Below are 22,236 nucleotides of genomic sequence, written 5' to 3'. Positions count from 1 at the left end.
ACTAGCGTCGAAAGAGCGTCTGCTCAAAAATAGCCAATGGCAGCCATGCGGAGATTGACCCCTGGGGTTATACCGCTAGTCATGTGTCCTTGTGCACAGCGCGCAAAATCGTGCGCTGCGCGAAACGATAACAGCTCACGCGCAACGCCGCCAGCGGAAGTGCGCATCACCGAAAAAAAAAAAAAAAACGCGAGGAGAAAAAAAAGGTGAAGGCGGCGTCCGTGACGAATGTGTCATGCGATCCTCGAGGTCCGGGTCTGGGAGGACGCAGGGAAAGAATTTAGATAGCGGAGGCTAGACGGGGCGAGTGGAGAGAGCCTCGCTATGCAGTGGAGCCCGCTTGCTGAGATCATGGGTTCGCGGCACTGAAATATTTCTATCTCGGCTAATAATGGGAGCCGACTTGAAAAAAATTTTTTTTTTTGCGGCAGAATGCTCTGTCGAGGACACGTAACTTCCAGCCTATAACCAAAATTTGCTATGTGGCCTGCTGAGGGACCCTCACCAGACCACATAGCAAATATTGGTTATAAACTGGAAGTTGTTACATGCCGTCTAAGGAGTGTTCTAGCGCAACAACTTTTGAAATCAGTTCATTAATAGCCGAGATAGAAATGTTTGAAGTGCCACGAACCCATGATTTCAAGAGGCGAGTGTCACCGCCAACACAGACACTTTCTCCACTTGCCCCGTCTAGCCTCAGCAAGCGAAATTTCTTCTTTGCATTCTCTCATATCGCAGCTGGAGGGCCGCGGGACGAATACGTCACGGGCCACGCCTTTTTTGTTTTTTTTATATCTCTAACGCATTTTTGCTTAGTGGCGCACTTCCGGCGACGGCCTAGCGCACGAGCTGTTAAGTCAGTGCCACAATCACGAGCACTGCGGCAGGCACGAGGTGAGAGCATTATCACGGCACTGGTATACAATACAAAATGACAGTTTCGTTCTCTGCGCGTGCAACTGCATGACGTGGGAACAAGCAAACGAAACAGAAGTATACCTCTCTTGCTATGGTACGAAGTAAAACAAAAACATGCAGAGATTTGGTTTGTATGTTTTACCAGTTCTCTAAACTTTAATCCATCTGCTGAAGCAACAGATTAAACAAATAACCAATGTTGCTTTGAATATATCGAAGTTACGTGTCACTATAAGTGACGTCACCGCACTAGCATGTACAGTTAAATATCGTTATAACGAACTTCAATATAACGAAGTATTTAACTTTTCATAACCTTTTCTCCATAGAACACCATGCATTTAGAACCTTAATATAACTAAGTTTGTATGCAATTTGAATGTAACAATAGTTCCCTGCTGCCGCAAAGGAATGCCGAGACAATAAATGGAAATTTCCGCGGAAGCAGATGGTCAAATGATTAAATCACAAGCGACTGATTGCAAACATACCTCTCAAATCGCGCGACATGCGCGACCGCTGAAGTGGAGCCACATTATGTTCCGTATAACGTACAAGTGCGACAATAGCCTATCGGACCCCGCGCACTGTGTACTTTAGGTGCGAGTGAAAGTGTGCGAGGGTGAGACAAGAAAGATGGTGGCTTCACGAGTGCCGCCTTCTTGCGCAAGCAAAGGGAAAGAGGGGGAGGAAGCTCCCTCACAGTAATGCGATCAAGCGCGTGCGAGTGAGCGGGGAGTAACTTGGCGCGCCTCTCGGCTGTGGCTGCAAATGGCTGTAAGCGCAGCCGGGCGCATACGCAGCCACACACCCAGCCTTAGAGGTAATCTGCCGCGTGTGCAAAAGAATGAGCGTGCTGAGACTGCGTGGTACCATGTAAGCTGTCTTACCGCGCATTTACAGTAGTACTGGAGGTTGCGTAATGTCGAGTTTCGGTGACCCGTTGGAGCGAGGCAGACGAAGCATTCGCTCCCCTCTGCCGGTGCTTTTCCTGATAGCGTCGCCCGCACTGGGGCGACGCTATCAGCCGTGGGTGCGGGGTGCATGCGGAAGCATGGCTGGCTTCGCTTAATTTGTACTGCCGATGTGAAGATATTGCCGATGTACGTGGCTCGAAACCGTATCATTTGTCGCCGATTACCAACTTTATCAAAATGACTTGTGTTCTCATTCACATCTGCTTTTTTCGACTGCCCGATAATTCGGAAAATTCTGTGGCCCCTTTCCGTGTAAGAAAAATCAATTGGTGACTATTTATTTGGATGAAAGGTCGAATTTCAATAGAACGAAATTTCGACATTTACTGGCTTCGTTATGTCGAGGCTGAACTGTATGTAGGCGCACTTGCGCGTTTGACGCCGACTCTACGGCTGGGAGCGGAGAAGAGCTACGGTGTTGGGTTTGAAATTTAAGCTCCTTTCGCAGCACGTAGCAGACACGATCGTTAGCACGCATTGTATCCATTGCGCTTGTCAGCTCAAAATGGCTAGACTTGTTGAGGGGCCCTTGAAAGAAAACAAAGTAAAACAATCCATAAGATCAAAAAAATAGTCAGTAGGGACTACAGTATACACAAACAAAATGGTAGTCGTGTCATGAATTCGTATGGTTTTGAATAACCTGATAAAGGTAGCACAGTGTTGCGGCTAGGGTGGCGTTCAGGGCATCGAATCCACCAAGCCCATCAACTACTACATCAAGTTGTAGAAAATGAAGGAAAAAGGGTTTATTAGCTTAGTTACACGGCTCCAGCATGGAAGCCCACTCCATGCAGGAGCAAGTTAAACGTATCAGTTCACATCAGGACCCTCTGTCCTCACTCTCGAAAAGTCTCTGCTTTTAATCCCGTCGTCTTCCCTAGGCGAGTAAACCAGGGTATCTGAAGACTGTCCAGCAGCAAATCACCGTCGTCGACTGCGTTGTGATACCACGCCCATGCTATCCATAACCCGCAGTAACTTTGCCTCGAAGAAGCTGGTTTGGAATTTGTGGAAGAAAGAAATCATCCGGCGACACCTGGTTCGTTCATTGTTGCCCACCCCGCTCTTCGCTCAGTGTGGTGGGTGAGGTGCAGGCTGAGGGCCTTTTGTGGAATCCTGCAACAGCCGGTTTGCACGCTGTCTTTCTTCTTTGCTCAGTCAGCCAGGGAAAGGGCGGCCAAGGGCTTTTCGTGGAACCTCGCAGCAGCCAGTTTACACGCTGTCTTGATGGCCGGATAAGAGCCAAGGGATGAGTGGTGATTTGACTCGTCCAACTGCGCTTATCCATTCATTGTCGTGGTTCCCTCCCATTCATCCTTTTCTCCAGTTTTCAGGTAATGGTGGGGTGAGCGCTTTTAGTCGTCCACGCAGTGCTGACGTCTGAATACGAGGTGCGGTGGTTTGATGCATGGCAAACGTTCAATTAACACCCTTGGTGGTATTGAGACGTAACAATAGCAATATGGCTTTCCAGAATATTATGCCCACGATAAACTTAGCTACCTGTGTGCTTGTATTTCAAGAAACTGCAAGACCAAGTCTTGTGAAAAGGAATACACAAAGCCTTTTGAGCCTTGCTGTGGGTGACACAAGATTATGACCACACAGGAATAAGTTCATCAAGACAACATTTCATTATAGGACATTGGAAAACAACCCTCCAATCAGAAATATGATTGCTGCCAACTCGCGCACTGTGCTGAACAGACAGTGGACAAACAAACTATGCTGCAGAAAAGTAGGCATACAGTAACATGTGAACTGTTTGAAACATTCCATATTCTATGAAATGGTCTTCGATAAACAAGTAACACAGCTTTTAATGTGTGAGAATATGACAAGCTCAGTTTTTAACCCTTCCGTTATCCTACACCAAAGAAGCTTGACTTTCACCTGATCCTCAGATTCAGACCAATGTTCATAAATGCTAATCAAATAAAAAAAGAATTCTGAATTTGCTTGAAGGAGCCTGTATTAGCTTTCGTCTTATAAAAGTTTATAAGTTCCCTGCTTGTGGAAAGCCTGGCACAGTAAGAAGGATGCTGGAAGGCTGAAATTACCCTCCATATTTGCTTAGATGTCATGCTTACATCAGGAAAATGTTATATGCAAACGATGAGCCTCACTCATCCAGGCATTTTATTTTGCCTAGTAAATGTCACACACAAGTGGTAGATGTTTTCTCACACTGGTTTTAATGCTCTGCTAGTAAATGGCAAAAGCTTCATTGAAAATTAATGTTTGTGGCTGCCGTCGCTGATAACGCAATGGAAGTGTACCTTCCCTGGTGTTCAAAAATGTAGGTGCCATACTTGTGACAGCGGTGACAGGCAAGGGCTTTTCTCTGCACAATAAACATGGATTTTGGATGTGTCATCCTGCTCAAGTGAGGAAATAGAGCTAGAGAGCTCGAGTCACCCATCTTCAGGTCTGCAAGTTAGTAATGACAAGAGTGAGGAGGAGTTTGAGCCAATGGCAGCCTCTCGCACACGGATGTGGCTCAAAATAAATGCTTTGCCCCCTGCAATTTCCTTTCTTTGCCTTGCAAGGAAAGATGTGTCAGGCGGAGAACAATGAAAACACAGCTTGAATTCTTCTAACTGTTCATCCACAATGAAATAATCGAGATGAATCATCGGCACAAGTCGAAGACTTCCAAAACAAAAAAGTTGATGGTACCATACAGAAAGAAAGAAAAAATAAAAGCAATGAACTGCTGATACTAAATAACAAAAAACCTTTTTTAATAAAAACAAACAGACAAATAAATAAGTAAAACAGGAATTTTTGTTGTTCTTCAAAATAAAATAAAAAAAGGAGTTGGCGTGGAAAGCATTAACTGAAAATTGCCTTATTTACTTGCATAGTAAGCCGTGTTTACATGAATGCAACAGAAACCTATCGCATTAACTTGCAAGCGTATTGCATCTCATGTTAATAAGGTAATTCACTAGGAGGGCATAGTGCATCAAATGCAGCAAAAGGGGCTAGTTTGAGATGGAAAATGCTCATTTCAACGGCCCATGTAACCCGAAGCGTAACATAAAGATAATTACTGTATTTACTCAATTCTAATGTGCCCTCGATTGTAACGCGCACCGTTTTCGGTGACTAAATAATAAAAAAAGAGTACAATATTGCGCACCTCGAGCTTTCACATAGAAATACTATTTTCTCTCATTTGTAAAAACGGATTTATTTTCAATACACAAAGTTGCTATGAATAAACACACAAATGGAAGCGGCGTACCTTGCCGCCAAGATTTTCCCTGCGCAGGTACGAGTCGCGTGGGGCAATAGATATCGCTCATCGTCTCTATCAGACAACTCCTTATCGCTATCAACAGACCAAAGGATTTCACCCTCGGTGCCGTCCATGGCATTCGAAATCCCGCACTTTTTAAAGGCCTTGTTGACAATGGAAGATGGGATGGTGTACCATGCCTCTTTCACCCATCCAGCAAAGTCCTGCAGCGAGGCGCGCTTCATTTTATTGGTGGGCGTGAATTCGTGGCAGCCACTAACAAACCATTCGCCTCCTTCTTTTCAATGGCTGTGGTGGCAGGCATGTCAAAGTAGAGCGGGGTCTCATTGGCATTGCCAATCTGTCCGAAGTGGTAGCCGTTTTTATGGTGCAACTTCAAAACATACCGCTGAAAACTGTGCAATTTCTCTTCATATTCTTCTGGCAATTTTTGGCACATTCCTGTCCGCCTTCGAAGAGAAAAGCCTTTTCTGTTCATAAAATTTGACAGCCTGCACCTGCTCGCTTTGAAGTCACTTCGCATTAGCCCTTTCTGTAGGTCTAACTGCATCGCCAGTACTTTGAGCTGATCGGTCGTTACAGACTGTTGTGCCGCTTGCTGCTCTTGCACATATTCGGCAAGCAGCTCTTCTATTTCGGCGAAGCGGCCCTGCTTCGGTCCACTGAAACCCTTCCTTGTTGCTTTGCTGGTGAAAAATATCTCCTTCTGTTTGCGCCAGTCCCGCATGCAAAATTCAGGAACTCCAAACGCCCGTGATGCGGGCCAATTTCCATCCGTCTTTGCGCGCATGATAACTTTCCTTTTAAATGCGACATCATGGTGGATTCGGCATGTCTTCGCAGTCTGCGCTTCCATGCCAATGAAATAGACGCAGAAAACTGGAAGACACGCAGTAGACACTAGGTTACACCAGCGCCTGGTTACACATGCAACATGGAGGTATGCACATTGAGGAAGCTACGGCAGCTAGGCTAGAAGCATGTACGAGGCGGCCATTTTTCGAATGCCGATGGTGATATGGTAACGTGAATTTAGGGTTGTACTCAATTCTAACGAGCATGCAATTTTTGAACCCGTTTTATCAGAACAAAGGTGCACGTTAGATTCGAGTAAATACGGTATGGGCTGCACACAATTTCTTTTCGCTCGTGAGCACATTACTAGCATTTAGACAGTCTGTTCTTTCTCAATAGTAAATGATATTACCAGCAGCAAATTGTTTGATTCATAGCGTTAACGTGGTCCAGTCCACTCTGAGGGGATGGCAGTCGAGATGGCCACCCTCTGCTACCAATAGACACGGCAGCATGCAGAAAATTTTAGTATCCCAATACGGTACATTTTTGCAAATTAAATGCCGCATAAATTTAGTCTACATGGACAAATTAATGAGAACCTGATGGCATGCACCTGACACCCACAGGTCATTGGGTAAATTCAGTGCATTTTGGCACTTCCCATACTTTTGAGGCATTTCAAGCGACAGCGAACGTGCACTAATCGGAAGTGAGAGCGCTAAGTCTCAAAGATGAGACTAGATGGCATTAGCTCGCTAGACAGAAAAATGTGCGTTGATGTAAATGGTGACGTTTAGGTATATGCGATACGGTAAATGAATATGATACGTTAAACCGTATACACGTAAATGTGGCTATAATTGCACTTCTTTTTTCCCAAAATAACCTCGGGGAGTGCGTTTAAAATGTGGGGTAAATTTTACGGGAACCCTATTTGAAAACCCAAATTGGAAGTAATAAAGTAATGAGTGAAAAGATGCATATGAGAGCTTTACAGTAAATATACACGTCCACTATTTGCAAAAAGAAACATCTTTTTCAAAGCAATGACAGCTGTCCGATCTCCAGCCCCCAGAAGGCGTGATGTGATCAATAATATAATAATATTTGGGGTTTTACGTGCCGAAACCACTTTCTGATTATGAGGCACGCCGTAGTGGAGGACTCCGGAAATTTTGACCACCTGGGGTTCTTTAACGTGCACCTAAATCTAAGCACACGGGTGTTTTCGCATTTCGCCCCCATCGAAATGTGATGTGATCAATACCTAGTGAGCAGCTTGTCCTTCTGCCAGTAAAGCACACAAGTTTCGTCAACACCGAAATACCTTTTAGCAGCATGATAACTGTGCTCCACTGCATACACCATGGCCTTTGACTTAATGGATACGTAATGAATTAAAGGGCCCCTTAAATGGTTCGGACAAATTTTGTACACGCGTAGGGTACAGCTTAAGTACAACATTCGCACCACAATTTAAGTGAAGCGTTGCGTATTAATGGAGCTACAAGCGATTACAAGTTACCCTCCTCCCTAGCCATGCATTTCCTCCTCAACTCGTTCGCCGAGCGATCGGGTCTAAGCTACACCTTCACTGGCTCTGCTTCACAATGCGACGTCACATCGTCCACTTCCGTTTGTTTTGGAGCCTGCCCCCGCCCACGCGAAACATCTCCGCTAGTGGCTTGGCCGTCAAGTTGACCCCAAGCGAGAGCTATCGAAGCAGCGTGCATTGCAAGCATTCTGTCGTAGCGCCAAACGTGTCTGGTATTCCGGTAATCACACACTAGCAGAACGTTTCGACGGAACGGTGAAGGCATAAACTCAAGCTGATGAAGGAACTTTAGCGTAGACCACGGGCTCCACGGTCCAGCCACCCGTTGGCGCAGTGCTTAACCAGAGCTAATATTGCTCTAATCAAGTGTGAAACACTGTTAACATTTACAAAAACGTGTTAACGATTACACTCCTGCGAAAAATTTGCACCAGCAGCAAAGAAGAATACATTTTGTTACTGCTACTGTGTGTGGTTGAGCTCTATGCCACCAGGTGGCTGCACCGTGCAGACCATTCACATTTGTGCCCCTGAAATGACATGCAAGGGGACACGGCCAGGCCCCTTCTCCTTGCGCTTGCGTTTACCCTAATACCGGACTCGCGAAACGCTATTGCCTTAGTAATCTTCCGGTGTAAGTGACGGCCACAATCGCGCAAATCCTGGCGCCCATCGGATAGCGGCTGTCCAATGCGCTGCAGTCAGTCCGCTCGTCTACTGGCTTGCAGTTCACAACACAACAAAGTCTAGTCCTAGCGCTCGCGAAAAGACAGACCGACACTGACTGCAAAGCTCTCGTCAAAGACGGAGCACGCTGTAACACAAGCAGACGACACTTGCTACGTGCCGGAAGTGCTTAAGTGTACTGAAAAATTGTCCTTGTGCATTCTCTTTATGTTACTTTCTTTTTATAAAAATAAATTAACTAACATTCCAACTATTACAAACATAATTTGTTTACCATAAAGTTGGAAAAACTATTGATCATGCGCCCTGGTCAGCCAATCGGATAGCTCGCCCCACTGACGTCATATGGGCGATTTCCGTCATATGGGCAGGGGCGGCATAACATTCCGCCGAGCAGTGTGCTGCGATCGGCAGCAATGTGCGTTTTTAAAACCTTATAATAAATTACACGCTTTACACGGAGCACTAAGATGTGTCAATTAACGATCAGAAGGACCTACTCTAACAACTCAGTACCTTTGTAGAAAATTGTCAAAATCATTTCAGGGTCCCTTTAAGGCCTATTGCGCACAGCAAAATGCAACAGGCTGAAAAGCGAGCTGCAGACAGTTGTTTTCGAAAGAGAAAAGAAAAATCATGCGGATCCATGCACTGTGGGAATTGATATTAACAGCGCTTTGATGAGCCAGCAAGATAAAATGGTGCGTTACGATAAAGAAACGCGCAGTGGATTTCGGCAACATGCTCCTCAGCGGTCATCAGCCACGGTGGTGAACCTTGCACAGCAAAAGCAATTTTTTTTTCAGGGGTGATATTCTTGAGTGATCACTTTTGATGATACCATTACCTTCGCGAGATTTTACGTGACTCGGCAGCGAGTGTGTCAAACTGCAGTAGAAGCTTGATACGAATCTCTCAGGATGGCGAAAAAATTTGTATCACCCAAAAATGTACAATAAACAGGAAACTAAGGGGGGATGCAGCAATGAAATGGCTGACTTGCTCCAAATTTCTGATATTTAAATCTTTTTCCCCCCAAAACCTCAGAGAATTCCTTTATCGCGTGGCAAAATATTTGGAAGAAATATGCAGCGGAACTTGAGAAAATTAGCCTTCTTTAGTGTGCTGTTGTTTATTCTCTTTCTGTTACTTGGGGGGGGGGGGGCAGCAAGTTAACCAAAATTTCAACTATTACGGACATTTGTTCGCCGTAAAGTTGGAAAAATTATCGATCATGCAACCTTGCGACCAATCGGATAGCTCGCCCAACTGACGTCAATTGGACTAACTACGACAAATGGGAGGGGGTGGCTGAAAATTTGGGGGAACGGCACCGCTGCAATTGGTAGCGATGCATTTTTAGAGCCTAATAATAAATTCCACGCTTTACACGGAGCACTTAAATGTGGTGTCACTTAACGATCAGAAGGACCTACCCTAACAACTCGGTACATTTGTACAAGATCGTCAAAATCATCTCAGCGTCTCTTTAAGGTGGGAAAATTGTGAAAATACTGACGATTCAAAAGACAAAACAAATACGTCATGCCGCATACCAGAAATAGCACATGCATGAGTATGGGTTCCCCCTGTTACGAACGGCCTGCAAGAGTACCGACCTACAGAATTTTCCCAGCCAGCCCCAGCTGCGAGGGTGGCGAGCATCCCAGAAGCGACCTTGGAAGCCTTCTCCACCTGCTGGGGCGACTTGTTTTGTAGGGACGACGGTGTGCCGCATCAGCACCCCCTCGGCACCGCTATGACTAAACGTGGTTGGCGGACCAAGTATTGTTCATGGATTCACTGTGGCCGCCACGGGCTGTTAGAAACAGGGGAGCCCCTGGAAGATATTTTGCGCTGCCGTCTCACGCAGCTTAGGAGTCATGAACAGACGCGGCGGCCATTGTCTGCAGAGTCAATACTGGGATGAAGAGGCGCCTGCTTGGGTCAAGCACCGTGTCTGCGAGAACCCACTGACCTTGGCGTGGTCAGTGAAACCTGTGCGGAAGTGTACGGGCTGTTAGAAACAGGGGAGCCCCTGGAAGATATTTGCGCTGCCGTCTCACGCAGCTTAGGAGTCATGGACAGACGCGGCGGCCATTGTCTGGGGAGTCAACACTGGGATGAAGAGGCGCCTGCTCGGGTCAAGCACCGTGTCTGCGAGAACCCACTGACCTTGGCGTGGTCAGTGAAACCTGTGTGGAAGTGTGTTTACCCCCCTCCCCCTCGAAGGCGGGTCGGCTACGATGACTTTGAACGCTCCGAATTGGTAGCAGGTTGAACAGCCATTTTTCCCTCGCATAGGGATCTAAGCAGGACAGAGTGTTTATAAGCAGCTGTTGTGCGGCTGCTGAGAGCGCATTCCTCTTTCAGTCATGTTAGACTGATGAACTGTAACATTCTTCCCATGTGGATACTGTAAATAAATCTCATATTCCTCGTTCTCGATGAGAATAAGTCTCTTCCTTCAACAATGTCCTCAGCGTGGATAAGTTGGACGACGGCATTCGCCAGCTACCATCTATTTCACGACCGACTTCAAACATTACACCCCCTACTTTATCATCAAGAATGACATTGCCAGCATTGCACTATCAAATCGCAGAGACTTATCGTAACAGTTCAAAATTAAAGCACACAACTGACATACTGCTTGTCTTGTTTTGTGCTTTAGCACCAGTGCACACACAAAACAATGTGTGCAAAATATTCAACCACTTGAGCATCACAAGTGTATGAGAAAGCAAGGGAGAGGAAGGCACTGGCTGACTTACTTAGGTCAGTGACACAGGCTTGCTTGTTATCGTACTTCAACGGTGCTTTTCTTTACGAACATATGCCAAAGGCCATATATAATGAAGAAAACGGCAAGGGCAAGTCCCACTAAAAAGAGAGAAAAAAAGAAAAACATGCCACATTTTAAACAGGAACTAACACTACTATCTCCCTGCCTATTTCTTTTGCTTCAACATGAATAGAACTAGTAAGCAAGTTTCACACACCTTTCATCTTTCCTAGTGAGCTTCCTTTTGTAAAAACTATCAGAGCCAGGAAATGCACAATGCTCTCCAGCTTTACTCTGGATAAGCATAATGGCCATAGACTAGTATTGCACAATATTCACACACCCAACATGGTTGCTGGTAGGAATTCGCTTTACTGACAAGAAAAAAATATCAAACATTACAATACTTGTCCAGCTTTCTACCCAACACATTCTGGCTTGCATTGATGCCAGAGAGCTTGAGTGATGACTGGTTGTCTTACCTTATGATGAATATTGCTGTGCAGCATTTAGTTTAACCCTTTCAGTGCCACTGATGTACCAGTAAATCCTCCGCTAATTCAGTCGGATGTGCGCAGTAACACGAAGTTGGCAAGTTATCAGATAGTTCTGCCATCTGTTGTATATCTCTAGAAGCATATTTTCTCATCTCTCTGGGTTTGCTCAGTATGGGTTTTTGATAGCACGCTTTGCGGGCATGGTTGCGCCACATGGTGCGCACATCCGACTATCAAAGACTCCCAGACTTTGTGCACCTATATCGCAGCAATTCTCTGTTCAAATATTCACACCATAGCGTGTTTCTACCCCATTTGTTGTACACTTGTAACAGTTTATTTGATCCTGACACGGTGATGCTATCTCAAGATTCAGGTGAAAACTAGGTGAAAAAAGAAAAACAGCTCTGAAAAGGACTATTGCCAATTCAGTATTTCACAAAACATATGTGGATAAGGAAATATAACAGTACAATCTTGGGGGAAAATGTGGTGGGACATTAACAAAAAAAGTGCCTCTTTCAAATGAGCCAAATGGCTGCAGTAGCAAAATAGGGCTGGAGCAGTGGAGCACACAAAAAGCTCCATTTTTGCATGTCCATTCATTAAATTCAGTTTGTAGAAGTGATACAAAATGCTACTACTGGTAAAATATCATCCAAGAGCCACAAAACATGGTAAGGTTATGAAGCAGTAGCTGTATAATTCAAAAGTGCCATTATAATTTTTTTTCTTTGGGAATTTTGTTGGCATAGGAGATCTGCATCCCAAATTAGGCAAGACTGCCACTTAAATGGAACAGCATGATTGGAGTTCGGTGGCGTTAGTACTTTGGCAAAGCATTAAAACATTTGCTAAATGTAACCAACTTCTTCCATCCAAGAGATAAACAGAACTATACAAACTGTACCAAAAAAAGCAATACCAGTGTCATCATGGACAACACGCTTGTACTCACTTCTTCCCATATTTTTTTCATACCATGAGCTTAGGTAAATATGTGCACCCCCATTTGAATAAAGTTTATCTAAGCTTGACTCCGCCAATGGGCGAAGGAGACAGTGAAGCATCTAATTTGTTCTGTGCATGCAGCTGGACAAAAATTTTCCCTTCTGTTTTTAGTAACTATGATTGTAGTGGGAATTGTGGAGAACTGAGAACAGGGCAAGAGCTGTTGGAATTTCGGCCTAGTGCCCTTGTCATTTCTTGCTACTGAGGCTGCTATCTTTCTATTCATGCTTTCTGTCAGAACCATCATGTGACTGTGGATGCCATGGTCAATGACTCAGCCACAAAGAGTGATGCGAGATCTAGGTCTAGAGCACCATGCAAAATCTTGTGGTGATGATGTGGACAGGAAGACTAATGTTTTATACTGCATGTGTTCTTGTTTACTGTCCTTTTTGCTGCCATTTCAACCCGTACCAGTGGGCACAACTAATGACTTCCATGACACTAAGTTAGTGTTTCATAGAGGATGAGTGAACGCACTTTGTACAATCACTGAGCCCATTTTATTCTGTGCTTGTTTAACCGTGTGCCTCTGCAGAGAGTAGCACAAGATTGTGTACATAAGGGAGCTAAAGCACAAAGTCGAAACTGTGTGCAGCCTGGTTACAACTGCATCCTATATCATAGTTACTATAGACATGTGCCACATGGTACTACAGCAAAATGGGAATGGGCTGAAAGCAGATGAATGCTGCATGCTCTGCGTGTGGGTGAAAGCGTGCAAGGGTTAGCCAAGCAGGATTGTGGCTCGAGCACGGTCTTCCTCTGAGAGTACGTGGAAAAGGGGTAGGGGAGCAAGGGCGCAGTAGTGCGATGAAGCGCTTGTGAGGGGAGGGGGATGAACAGCTTGGCCCGTCGTCTCCTTTTCTAGCCCGATTATGCCTGCTGTCAGCATGGATGACTGAGCGCAATGCAGCCTGCACACCCCTTTTCAGAGGTAATCTGTCGCACATGCAAAGAGTGGGCGAGGTATCATGTGCACTGTCTTCCAGAGAGTTTAATACTGGAGGTTATGTAATCTCAAGTTTCAGAGACTCATTGAAGCAAGAGGCAGACGAAGAATTCGTTCCCCGCTGCCAGTGCTTTTCACAATAGCGTCATCCCCAGTGGAAGACACCAGGACACTATCAGCCACTGCAGCAGTACGAACGCGAAAGCGTGGTTGGCTTCTCTTCGTATTACCAATGTTAAGATATCGTTGACATGGCCCTGAAACGGTATCCTTCACTACCCACTCTCAAATTTAACAAAATTAATTTTTGCTTCATTCAAGCTAGCTTTTTTCGATTGCCCAATAATTAAGAAAAGTTTGCTGCGCCTTCCGTGTAAGAAAAATCTATTGGCGACTTGTTATTTGCATAAAAAGTGTAATATAACAAAATTTCTATTAATGAAGCAAACTACCGATTTTATCGACTTCATTATATTGAGCTTTAAGTGCAATCACACTTCTTATGTCTCCAGACGAGGACAGCAGTTTTCTTTTTCCTTCCTTCATGCTTGAAGAGATTTTCATGCGATTTTTGGCACGAAGCACCGACACGATGACGGCGTTTTCTGCATGTGTTTCTTTATGGGCAAAATACACATAAGTTCAGTGAATCAGAAGATGATTTTAGTGCCATGGATGAATATATTTCGCCTTCAGAGGGTCAGAAAGTCCTTGGATGAGGGCACTTTAGAAAACAGCTACTATGAGGACCCTACAGACCTGCAGTGCAGCACTGTGGTAGTGCTCAAGTACCTGCAGTACTTGAGCACTACCACAGTGCTCAAGTACTGTTTTGATCCTCAGGAATAAGTAAATAAATAAAAAATCACTTAACATGCATTTGTTTATCTGAGCATTTTTTCTGCGTGGTGTCTAATTGTGTGAAATAGCTCCCCACTGGAATGACTACAAATTAGGCAATTGAGCATGACCGCAAAAGGTAAACCGGGAATAACTTGCAACATATCTTCCAATTTACTAAGAAAAAGTTCTGCAGAAAAACACAATGTAAGAAAAACCACTTTAAATGTTTTAAACAAGTGCAATTATATTTGGTAATTATATATATATTTTTTTGGCAATTTGGCAATTATATTTATATCCGGTCCTGTGCTCTTTCTTGACAGTGTGTTTTTTTGGCACTGTTTAAAATGAATATTTTCAATGCTTACAAGCTCACAAAAAATTCTTATGCAGGATGTGCTGGACTTGGCTCAGCAATTCAACACTCATTTGTGGTAAGAACTCACCTTTTAGCACCTTTAACTCTGGCAATCCCCTTTGGGATTACACTGAAATATTGCATTACATTGACTAAGCCAATTCCAGTAGGTGTGTCCTTTGGCTGGAGATACCTTATTTTGGATTTTGATTTTTTTTTTTTGCTTTATGCATGTGCCACCACAAATTATGGCAGTGCGCAAAGCCAGAAAGTGCGGAAACATGTTTCCAATCAGGGTACACATTCCTCGCTGGGCTTTCTTCCAGCAGCATGAGCACACTTGGAAACAAGTGAATAGTGGCACTTTCTCCCTGACATGCAACAGCATGCTTAAGGTGTGGATGTGCCAACAAACATGGATGCAATTTTTTATAGTCTTTATCACAGAGAAGCTTGATGAACATGTCAGAAAATTGAAAGCAACAAAAATCTGAAAATGCAACTTTAACTCCACACTGTGACCTTCCTCTGAAACCAACAATGAGACGGCACTCCTAATAAAAATCAACAAGATAGCAAAGTAGAAATGCTATAAAAATTTCTCACTTACATAAATATGCCCACCAGTAGCCTGAGTTGTGCTTTAGCATCATAGTAGATATCTTCATAGAGATGGAAACAAAAATGAAGAAAGGTTTATGTACAACAAAATACAAACAAGCTAAAAGAAACAATACATGCAGCCATGAAACCGCAACTCCCCCGATACAAAATGGCAATGGCAACCAAAAGTTCCAAGAATCGTGCATCTCTGCAAAGCATGCATATTAATATAAATATTCAATAACAACAGTTGCCATGGAATGTTCATCGATTCAAAAGGGCCATTCATTGCAGTTCGCTTTTTAAAAAATTTCAGAGAAAGAATATCACAGTTTCATCATAAGAGCGAAGCAATGAATGTGATAACAACATGTTAGAATTTTACATGAAGTGCAAGATTCTGTTTATGGTCTACTCAGCACTATGAACCAACTAGCCCAGCAACATGTACTTCTGTTACGATCAGCCAGTGCGGGAAAGTGACAGTACAGCCTCCTGCTCTACTGTAACGAATCACTTCGTGAAGCTAACAATGCGTCCCCTCGGACAGACCAGCGGTGACACCAAGGCGAGATGTTTGGCGAATGAATTGTTGTTGGATGCCACACTGACGCCGTCGCCGACGCTGGGAGCAAGAAATTCCTGGAAAAGGGCTTTCTACGCAGCTTCCTCATGGCCACTGCTAGCTGCCAAGGCCGTATGACAGATGCACCCGCTAAATGAAAGGCCATCCCAGGAATTAAGAAGCGCCAATTGAGTCAAGCGTGACAACTCTTCTATGAGCGTTCCCCCACTCTTCCCCCATCCCGCTTCCTTTCTCTGGGGCAGTGATTTGGGTGCCCTGAGGCGCCAGTGTGATTGTGTGCACCCTCACCCTCAAGGCGGATCTTTCGGCGACTTTGGACGCTCTGACTGGATGAAGGTGTGACGGCAGATTTCCCTGGGCCAGCGATCTATACTCCGTTCCATACATAGCAGTCAACGCTGTGGAGCCACTTCTTGTAGTGGCTTCGTTCGCACTTGGATACAGTTCAATTTTCTTTTTACCACAGTTGTGCACAACTGTTTTTTCTATAGGCTCAGTGTTGAATGAAACAAGTTTTAACCCTTAGAAATAAACACACTGTGGTATACGGCTGCTAATGTGTAATTTTAGATAATTCTTTTTTTTTTTGTTCTTTTCAGGCTTTTTATTTGCAACCTGTGGCGAAGAGCCTCACGTGCATGCTTGCTCGAGCGAACGCTGTTGGCACGCAGCGAAGCATGGATAGAATGCGCGGAGTGATAACTCTTCTTGACCTAACTTCTTGCATAACTTCCACAGCGTTGCCTGCTATGTACAGAATGGGGTATAAGGAGGACAGAGGGAATTTAGGCGGACTTTCTCCGCTCCTCAGAGGTACTACAATGCAGTCATGCTGGACAGTTAAGACGTAAAATTCTCTACTCCTCACGTAGATATAGTAAATAAACCCAGTACTCATCATCCTCAATGAGAATCTATTCCTCACGTCAACAACGTCCTTAGCGTGGATGAGTCTGACAACGGCATGGGCCAGCTACCCCTTTTGACATGCCCGACCTCAACTGTTATGGTTGGAAGGCACCGGTGAAATGGATCTTGCAACGTGGTGCTGTGACTGTGGTAAGTGCTTGTGTTTACTTAGTTGTGTTTAGCGAGCAGGACTAATGCAGTAAAACATCGATCATGGATTTGAGGATAACGCTGAGAGACAAATTGCTGGATGTCGGTGAGGAACATGGCCTAGTGGTACACAAGGAAATGATTAAATTAGAAATATTAAAGCTGATTTCCAAACAGGCCAGTAAGGAGGACATTGAAATTCGGTTACAACTTTTTAAGAAAAGAGAGAGAGAGAGGAACACAGGAAGGATCGAGAGTCAAGAAAAATGCAACTTGACCTCGAAAGTAAAGATTTGGAGTTGATTCGAGCGAGCGAAGGGGCTTTGGAATGTCAAGTGAGGCAGAATCATACTGCATGGACAGGCTGTTAAAGCCATTTGAAGTCAGGAACGACATAGGGTTGTTCCTACGAAATTTTGAAAGGATTTGCGAGAAGATGAACTTCACTTCAACTACATGGCCATAGCAGTTGCTGTCTATGTTGCCTGCCATGTGAAGCTGCTGAAGTAATCGCCAGACTCAGTGCACAAGATGCATATGACTACGTGAAGGGTACGGCTAGCCTTTTGAAGAAGTACCGCCTTTCAGCTGAGGCTTTTCAGCAAAGGTTTCAAAGCATGAGCAAGAAGGATAGCGAGGGATATGCAGAGTTTGCATATGGCTTAAAGGCAAGCCTAGTTGAGTGGCTGAAAAGCACGGAAGCATATGAGAGCAGAGACATGATCATTGAATGCATGTGTCTAAAGCAGTTTTACAAAAGCATCCCACAATCTGTGAAGCTGCGGATGCAAGACAGAGGAAACGACAACACTGTGGAAAAGGCGGCTGAGTTAGCCGAAGAGTACGCAATGCATAGAAAGCTGAGCACTGAGGACGGAAGTTCGGACGGTCGAAATGGACTGCAGAAACAATTTTTATTCAAGAAGAGATTGCAGTTGAAACAACCGGACCATGTAGACATGGAAATAAGGACGTCTGAAGAGAGCGAGAAGTCAAATGGCGAAATTGTACAAAAAGAGCAGAAGAAAAGAATACCACTCTTTTAGAGTGATCTGCTTCTATATGTGCCACAAACTCCGACATATCACTGCGAACTGCGGGAGGCCTAGAGTATTTTTTTCCTACATGGATGAAAGAGACGAGAACATGAAAATTTTACGGCCGTATCTTCACGACCTGCATATTAAGGAAAAACCATGCCAGGTGCTGCAAGACAGTGCCGCCACCATGTACAATTTCCATCCGTCTTACGTGACAGTAGATGACTTCACTGGTAAAGTAGTATGGATTAAACAGGCTGTGGAAGAACACAGTGTGTCTGCCGATGGCAAAAGTAAAAGTCAATGGGCCGCTCAGGGAGCTCGTGACCGAGGATGCAGTTTCCAAATTATTGTCGCTGTAGTACCCTTACATTTTTTTCAAATCGGTTGGATCAGTTACTGCGTGAGAAGGGGCTGAAACATGGGAGAGGGTGTTGTACAGGCGTGAACGTGATCCCAAGCTTGTCAAATTGTGTTGCTTTCCTCAGAAGATGCAAAAGCCACTCCAACAGAAATAGCAAAAGAGGTAGTCTTGGCAAAAGAAACCTAGCTAGGCTAGAGGGAAGAAAAAAAATGGTTTAAGAAATCCTGCCAGCTGACCAGCTCAATGAGAGCATATCACAAGGCACGTGTCAAAGTTCACGCCTGCAGGGAGAGCCAGCTGACGCACTCGCAAGCGAGACGGGGTTGTTCCTGTCACTGGCCCCAAAGCACTTTGATCGGCTCTTATGTGTGGACAGCGTCACAAACTTTTCCCAGCCAGCCGCAGCTGCGAGGGTGGCGAGCTTCCCAGAAGCGACCATGGAAGCCTTCCCCACCTGCCGCAGTGACTTGTTTTGTAGGGACGACGGTGTGCTGCATCTACACCCCCTTGGCACCACTATGACTAAACGCGGTCAGTGGGCCAAGTATTGTTTGTGGAATCGCCACTGCCTTCACAGTTCAATAGGAGCAGGGGAGCCCCTCAGACATATTTTGCGGTGCCGTCTCACGCAGCTTAGAAGCCATGGACAGACGCGGCGGCCATTGTCTGCAGAGTCAACACTGGGATGAAGAGGCGCCTGCTCGGGGCAGGACCTGTGTCTGCGAACCCTCTCACCTCGGTTTGCTCAGTGAAACCTGTGCGGAAGTGAGTGCGTAAACCCCTCCCCCTCAAAGGCGGGTCGGCTACGATGACTCTGAACGCTCCGTTTGGTCGAACGGCCGTTTTTCCCTCACCTAAGGATCTAGGGAGGACAGAGTGTATTTAAGGAGCCGTTGGTGGCTCCACAGTGCGCATTCCTCTTTCAGTCATGTTAGACTGATGGACTGTAACTTTCCCATGTAGATACTGTAAATAAATCCCATATTCCTCGTTCTCAATGAGAACAGGTCTCTCCCTTCAACAACGTCCTCAGCGTAGGTAAGTTGGACAATGACATGGGCCAGCTACCATCTATTTCATGCCCGACCCCCACCATTATAACTGGCTGACAGCGGTGAGACGGACTTTGCGACATGGTGCTGTGTCTGCAGTGAGTGTTTGGTTCTTGCTTTGACTCTCTAGGCTGCATTTTGTGGTTGTTCTGTTTAGAACAGTAGGGAAGCTAGATTGTTGATTGTTAGCTAGGTTGTGTTTACCTATGTAGGTTTAGCGAGCAGGACCAAGGCAGTAAAGTAGCAATCATGGAGTTAAGGACACTGCCAAGAGACGAATTGTTGATTGTTGGTGAGGAAGTGGGCCTAGAGGTACACAAGGAAATGCTAAAATGGGAATTATTGAAGCCGATTTTCGAAAAGGCTAGTGAGGGGGACATTGAAATTGGGCTAGAGCTTCTTAGGAAAAGAGAGAAACAGGACAGAGAGAGAGAAGAGCGGGACAGAGAGAAACGCGAGTTGAGAAAAATGCAACTTGAGCTTGAAAGAAAACGTTTGGAGTTGTCTCAAGGAAGTGAAGGGGCTCTGGGACGATCAAGTGAGGTAGAATCATACTGCATGGACAGGCTGTTACAGCCATTTGAGGTCGGGAACGACATAGGCTTGTTCCTAGGAAATTTTTAAAGGACTTGCGACAAGATAAACTTTGGTCCGAGTACACGGCCACAGCGGTTGCTGTCTATGTTGCCGTGTGAGGCTGCGGAAGTAATCGCCAGACTCAGTGTGCAGGATGCATATGACTATGCAAAGGTTAAGGCTAGTCTTTTCAAAAAGTACCACCTTCCAGCCGAAGCTTTTCAGCAGAGGTTTAGAAGCACAGGCAAGAAGGATAGCAAGGGATATCTGGAGTTTGCATATAGCTTAAAGGCAAACCTAGTCGAGTGGTTGAAAAGTGCGGGAGCGGACGAGAGCAGAGACATCATCATTGAATGCATGTGTCTTGAGCAGTTTTACAGAAGCATCCCACAATCTGTGAAACTGCGGGTGCAAGACAGAGGAAATGTGAACACTGTGGGAAGGGCGACTGAATTAGCCGAAGAGTACACAAGGCGTACAAAGCTGAGCGCCGAGGACGGAAATTGGGATGGCCGAAATGGACCACGGAAACCATTTCCGTTCAAGAAGGGTTCGCAGACTAGACGACCGGAGCCTGTAGACGTGGAGCAAAAGCCCTCAGAAAAGAGCAAGGAGAAGACCAACAAGGAAACCGCACAAAAAGAGCAGAAAAAAAAAATAGAATCTTTTAGACCAATTCGCTGTTGTAAGTGCCACGAACTCGGACAAATCACTGTAAACTGCGTGAAGCCTAGCGTATTTTTCTCCTACGTGGATGAAAAAGACCAGAATATGGAACTTTTAAGGCCATATCTTCACGACCTGCAAGTTAATGGGAAACCATGCCGGGTGCTGCGAGACAGTGCTGCCTCTCTGGACATTGTCCATCCGTCTTACGTGATGGTAGATGACTTCACGGGAGAAGTAGCATGGAACAAATGGGTTGTAGAAAAACACAGCATGTGTCTGCCCATCGCCAAAGTCAAAATCAGTGGACCGTTCGGGGAGCTAGAGACCGAGGCTGCAGTTTCCGAATTTCATCACCTGGCTTTGCATCTTTTTTGGGGGAAGTACAAAGCAGTGATTTTGTGTAACGGTTACAGAAGTATTTCGAGTAACGTCAAGGTTGTTGTAGAGTGAAGAGTTAGCAGCCCCAAGGGCAGCCATGAACTTAGAGGCAATAAAGAAGCCGGAATTGTTAAACTTGGCCAGAGAGCTGGGCCTCCAAATTGCCGAATCAAAGTGAAAGCTGGAGATCATTGAGGCGATCGAAGCAGATGACAATGAACTTGGAGGAGTGTCTAGAAAGCATTGCAGAAAAAGATATGGCAGCCAAGCACAACAGGAACCCAACGTTCGGGGGTTTCAGGTGCACCACAGATGAGCACTTGGCAAGAAAAACCTTGTCAGACAGCTGCGAGAGAAAAAGAATGAGTATTCAGCAGAGCGTAAACTTGAGAAAGACGCCACACCGCAATGCATAAGACAAGGTAACAGACCATCGCGCAAAAGGCAAAGGTTTCATTCTGGCGGTTCAGAAAACGGAGGCACCACTGACTGACTGCGAAAGAACAGGGCGTGCCTCCGTGAGCAAAGGTGCAGCTAAAATTTTCAACCTGGTTGAGACATGCACGCACAAACCAGGCCAGTCGAACAGTCACTGAAATCGAATGCACTGAGGGGGCAAGGACAAAAGGAGAATGGCGATTCTTCCCACGTTTACAGCCTCTCCTTCAGGGTCAAGAAAGAAAGCTGCAGGGACACAAAGTGGCAGATGTCTGTAGAGAACATTGCAAATCTGGCACCCTTTGTTGTCCTTGACATGGCCCAAAGGCTTTCAGACTGCTACCCCTTTGAGTGCGCCTTAAGAGGCAGTATTTGATAAATTAGGCGTACCCATTAGTTTCTTGTTTGCATGCAGAACATGATGCATTTTCTGTTAGTTATTAAGAACTTTTGCTTCTAAATTCAAAATTTCATGCTGGACTGTGCGTTTCTTTTGTGTCATTGTATGCAACCTTCGATTTGCAGATGAAACTGTCCTGTTCAGCAACACTGGGAACGAGTTACAACAAATGATTGAGGTTCTTAACAGCGAGAGTATAAGAGTGGGGTTGGTATGCAGAAGACAAAGATAATGATCAATAGCCGAGCAAGGGAACAAGAGTTCAGGATCGCCAGTCAGGCTCTAATGTCTGCGAAGGAGTATGTTTACCCAGGTCAATTACTCACAGGGAACCCTGATCATGAAAAGGAAATTTAAAGAAAAATAAAAATGGGTTGGAGCACTTTCGGCAGACATTGTCAGATCCTGACTGGAAGCTT

General features: G+C 45.2%; 1 protein-coding gene across 1 annotated transcript in view; it reads right to left on the bottom strand.

The window, feature by feature from the left end:
• LOC142557963 (type 2 phosphatidylinositol 4,5-bisphosphate 4-phosphatase-like) overlaps positions 1 to 22,236 on the bottom strand; it is a 95,846-nt gene that overhangs the window by 12,749 nt on the left and 60,861 nt on the right. Inside the window, exons 7-8 of the mRNA XM_075670143.1 lie at positions 15,263 to 15,314; positions 10,981 to 11,089 (exon numbers count right to left, since the gene is read on the bottom strand). Of these exons, the coding sequence (XP_075526258.1) occupies positions 11,007 to 11,089; positions 15,263 to 15,314 (135 nt within the window). The 3' untranslated portion in view covers positions 10,981 to 11,006. The remainder of the gene's footprint in view (positions 1 to 10,980; positions 11,090 to 15,262; positions 15,315 to 22,236) is intronic.

This window comes from Dermacentor variabilis, chromosome 1 (genome assembly GCF_050947875.1).
Source record: "Dermacentor variabilis isolate Ectoservices chromosome 1, ASM5094787v1, whole genome shotgun sequence".
Taxonomy (NCBI): domain Eukaryota; kingdom Metazoa; phylum Arthropoda; class Arachnida; order Ixodida; family Ixodidae; genus Dermacentor; species Dermacentor variabilis.
Note: the sequence above shows the minus strand (reverse complement) of the source record. Positions and strands in the feature narration are given on the sequence as shown.